Raw genomic sequence first — 2,109 nt, 5'->3', positions numbered from 1 at the left:
GACCTAAAAAAATTTTCATAATCTGAGTAATATTTCTAAATTAATAAATTTAATCAGTTAAATGAAGAAAAAGAAAATGTTGAAATATGCCATACATATGTATATACAAACAACTATCTTGTATTTACCTTATGATTGTGTTTGAATAGCTTTATTACCCCTACATTCCTTTATTACCACTACACTACCCCTACACTGCTAGTATATATGAATATATTCATGTAGACAAATAGTTATGTAGGCACTTACTGTATTAATTCTATAATTAAATATATAATATGATCTTGTTATTAATAAGCCATGATGAAATAGAATACTCTAAACATTTTAGTTTGAAAGCATTTTATAAAACCTTCAGATTTTACTTAAAATTTCAGAAAAATGGAAACACACACACAAACACCTTCAAATAATTATCTGTCTTATATAGCAGAAAATTTTTCTACATCTTCTCTACTAACTAACCACCTCTATTAAGAAAATCTAGCTAATTATTATTGTGTCTCATGATCAAACATTGAACTTCACATTTATAAATGGATTTGGTTTAGTCTTTTCTATATGCACAAAAATATGTTTTGTTTTTTAATTTTTCTCAGAAGCTGTAATAGTTATGCTCTCAGATACTTTGATTAGAAATCCTCCATATTGAATATATCGTTACTGTTTTTACACAACCTGCTATAGAAGTTACAAATATTTAGCTTTATTTTCCTCTGTTAAGGGAAAATAAATATGGCCTTCATTGTTGGATTGTGCATTGCATTAAACCTACGATATAATCTAAAGCTGATATTGACAATGAGTCATACAAAGGAAGCATATGCTGTATTTATCCCCTTATTTTTTTTTCATTTTTCCATGTTTTTAATTTTTTATGAAGATTTTCATTAAGCTTCAGTCAATAAGCAGTTTTTTAAACTTAGGTTTCATGATCCTTTTGACTTCGTACTTTTAAATGGAGGCATTTCTCTTCAAAACATGACAAATTTCAGAATCCATTAAAAATTATTTTATTCAAATTATGTTTTCCAAAAGAGAGGGTTCTGTGCTAGTCGTCTTTGAAAGTTTTCATACCATTTCAAAACCACATTTGCTGGAATGAACATTTCAGATGGACTCGGTGTCATCTGGGCCTGAGAGACAGCAAATGATGAAGCAAAATTGTAGAAGTTGTCCAACATCTTTTGTGTGAACTGAGTGAATGAGTCAACTGAGGATACAGCAGCATTGCCTACTGGAGTCTGCTGAGCCAAACTGTCCAATAATTCCACTGAAATTCCAATCTGAGCAACAGATGGAGTCCGGACAATATTCATGGCTCCAAAAGGGTGTTGGCTTCCTTCTCCAGATTTAAGACCTGAAATTTTGAAGATGGCACTTGGTTTCCCATTTGTGACAAATCCTAGGAGTTGCCATACAGGCATTCCGTTTGAATCAGGATAGGAAAAGTAGACAGATCCTCCCATTCCCTCAGGAAATGGGATTGTTCCCAGCATAAAAACCACAACGTGGTTGATACTTTCATAATCAGGCAAGTCAAAAACAAATTTATCCTCTGCCACTTGCTGTGCAGCTGTTTGCACCAGCCTCCCTGCCACCAAGCAGCCAAACATGGCGGCGACTCCGCTCAGCCGCCAGGGACCCGAAGCCGGCCTATCCCCTTATTTTTATATGTATAATCATTTTAGGATAGTTTTTGATCCATATTTATTTTTATTTTTATTTTTAAAGATTTTGTTTATTTATTTGACAGGCCGAGAACACAAGTAGGCAGAGAGGCAGGCAGAGAGAGAGAGGGAAAGGGAAGCAGGATCCCTACTGAGCAGAGAGCTGGAGATCATGACCTGAGATCATGACCTGAGCTGAAGACAGAGGCTCTAACTGACTGAGCCACATAAGCACCACCAGATTTATTTTTTTAAAATATTAGAATAAATAGCACCTTCATAGGAAATGTTGCATGATATTTTATTTCTTAAGTGTGCACAATATTTAGCTTCATTACTGCAGAGCAAATGAAGATAGGAAAACATGTAGCATGTGTATACCAGACATTACATTATGCCAGATTTTCCTATTTACATTTGAAAACTAAATCTTGTGATG

General features: G+C 33.9%; 1 protein-coding gene across 1 annotated transcript; it reads right to left on the bottom strand.

Annotated features, from left to right (window-relative positions):
* Positions 1 to 997: 997 nt before the first annotated feature.
* Positions 998 to 1,659, bottom strand: LOC131819559 (protein Hikeshi). Its single transcript, XM_059154768.1, has one exon. It carries the CDS (start codon positions 1,614 to 1,616, stop codon positions 1,023 to 1,025), a length of 594 nt encoding a protein of 197 aa, XP_059010751.1. The 5' UTR covers positions 1,617 to 1,659; the 3' UTR covers positions 998 to 1,022.
* Positions 1,660 to 2,109: the final 450 nt, after the last annotated feature.

This window comes from Mustela lutreola, chromosome 1, assembly GCF_030435805.1.
Source record: "Mustela lutreola isolate mMusLut2 chromosome 1, mMusLut2.pri, whole genome shotgun sequence".
In the NCBI taxonomy this organism is placed as follows: domain Eukaryota; kingdom Metazoa; phylum Chordata; class Mammalia; order Carnivora; family Mustelidae; genus Mustela; species Mustela lutreola.
The sequence above is the reverse complement of the archived record's forward strand: the minus strand, read 5'-3'. Positions and strand labels throughout refer to the sequence as shown.

Bases quoted from the DNA above. Each gene is read 5' to 3' on its own strand.
- LOC131819559 (XM_059154768.1), bottom strand. From the start codon at position 1,616: ATGTTTGGCTGCTTGGTGGCAGGGAGGCTGGTGCAAACAGCTGCACAG.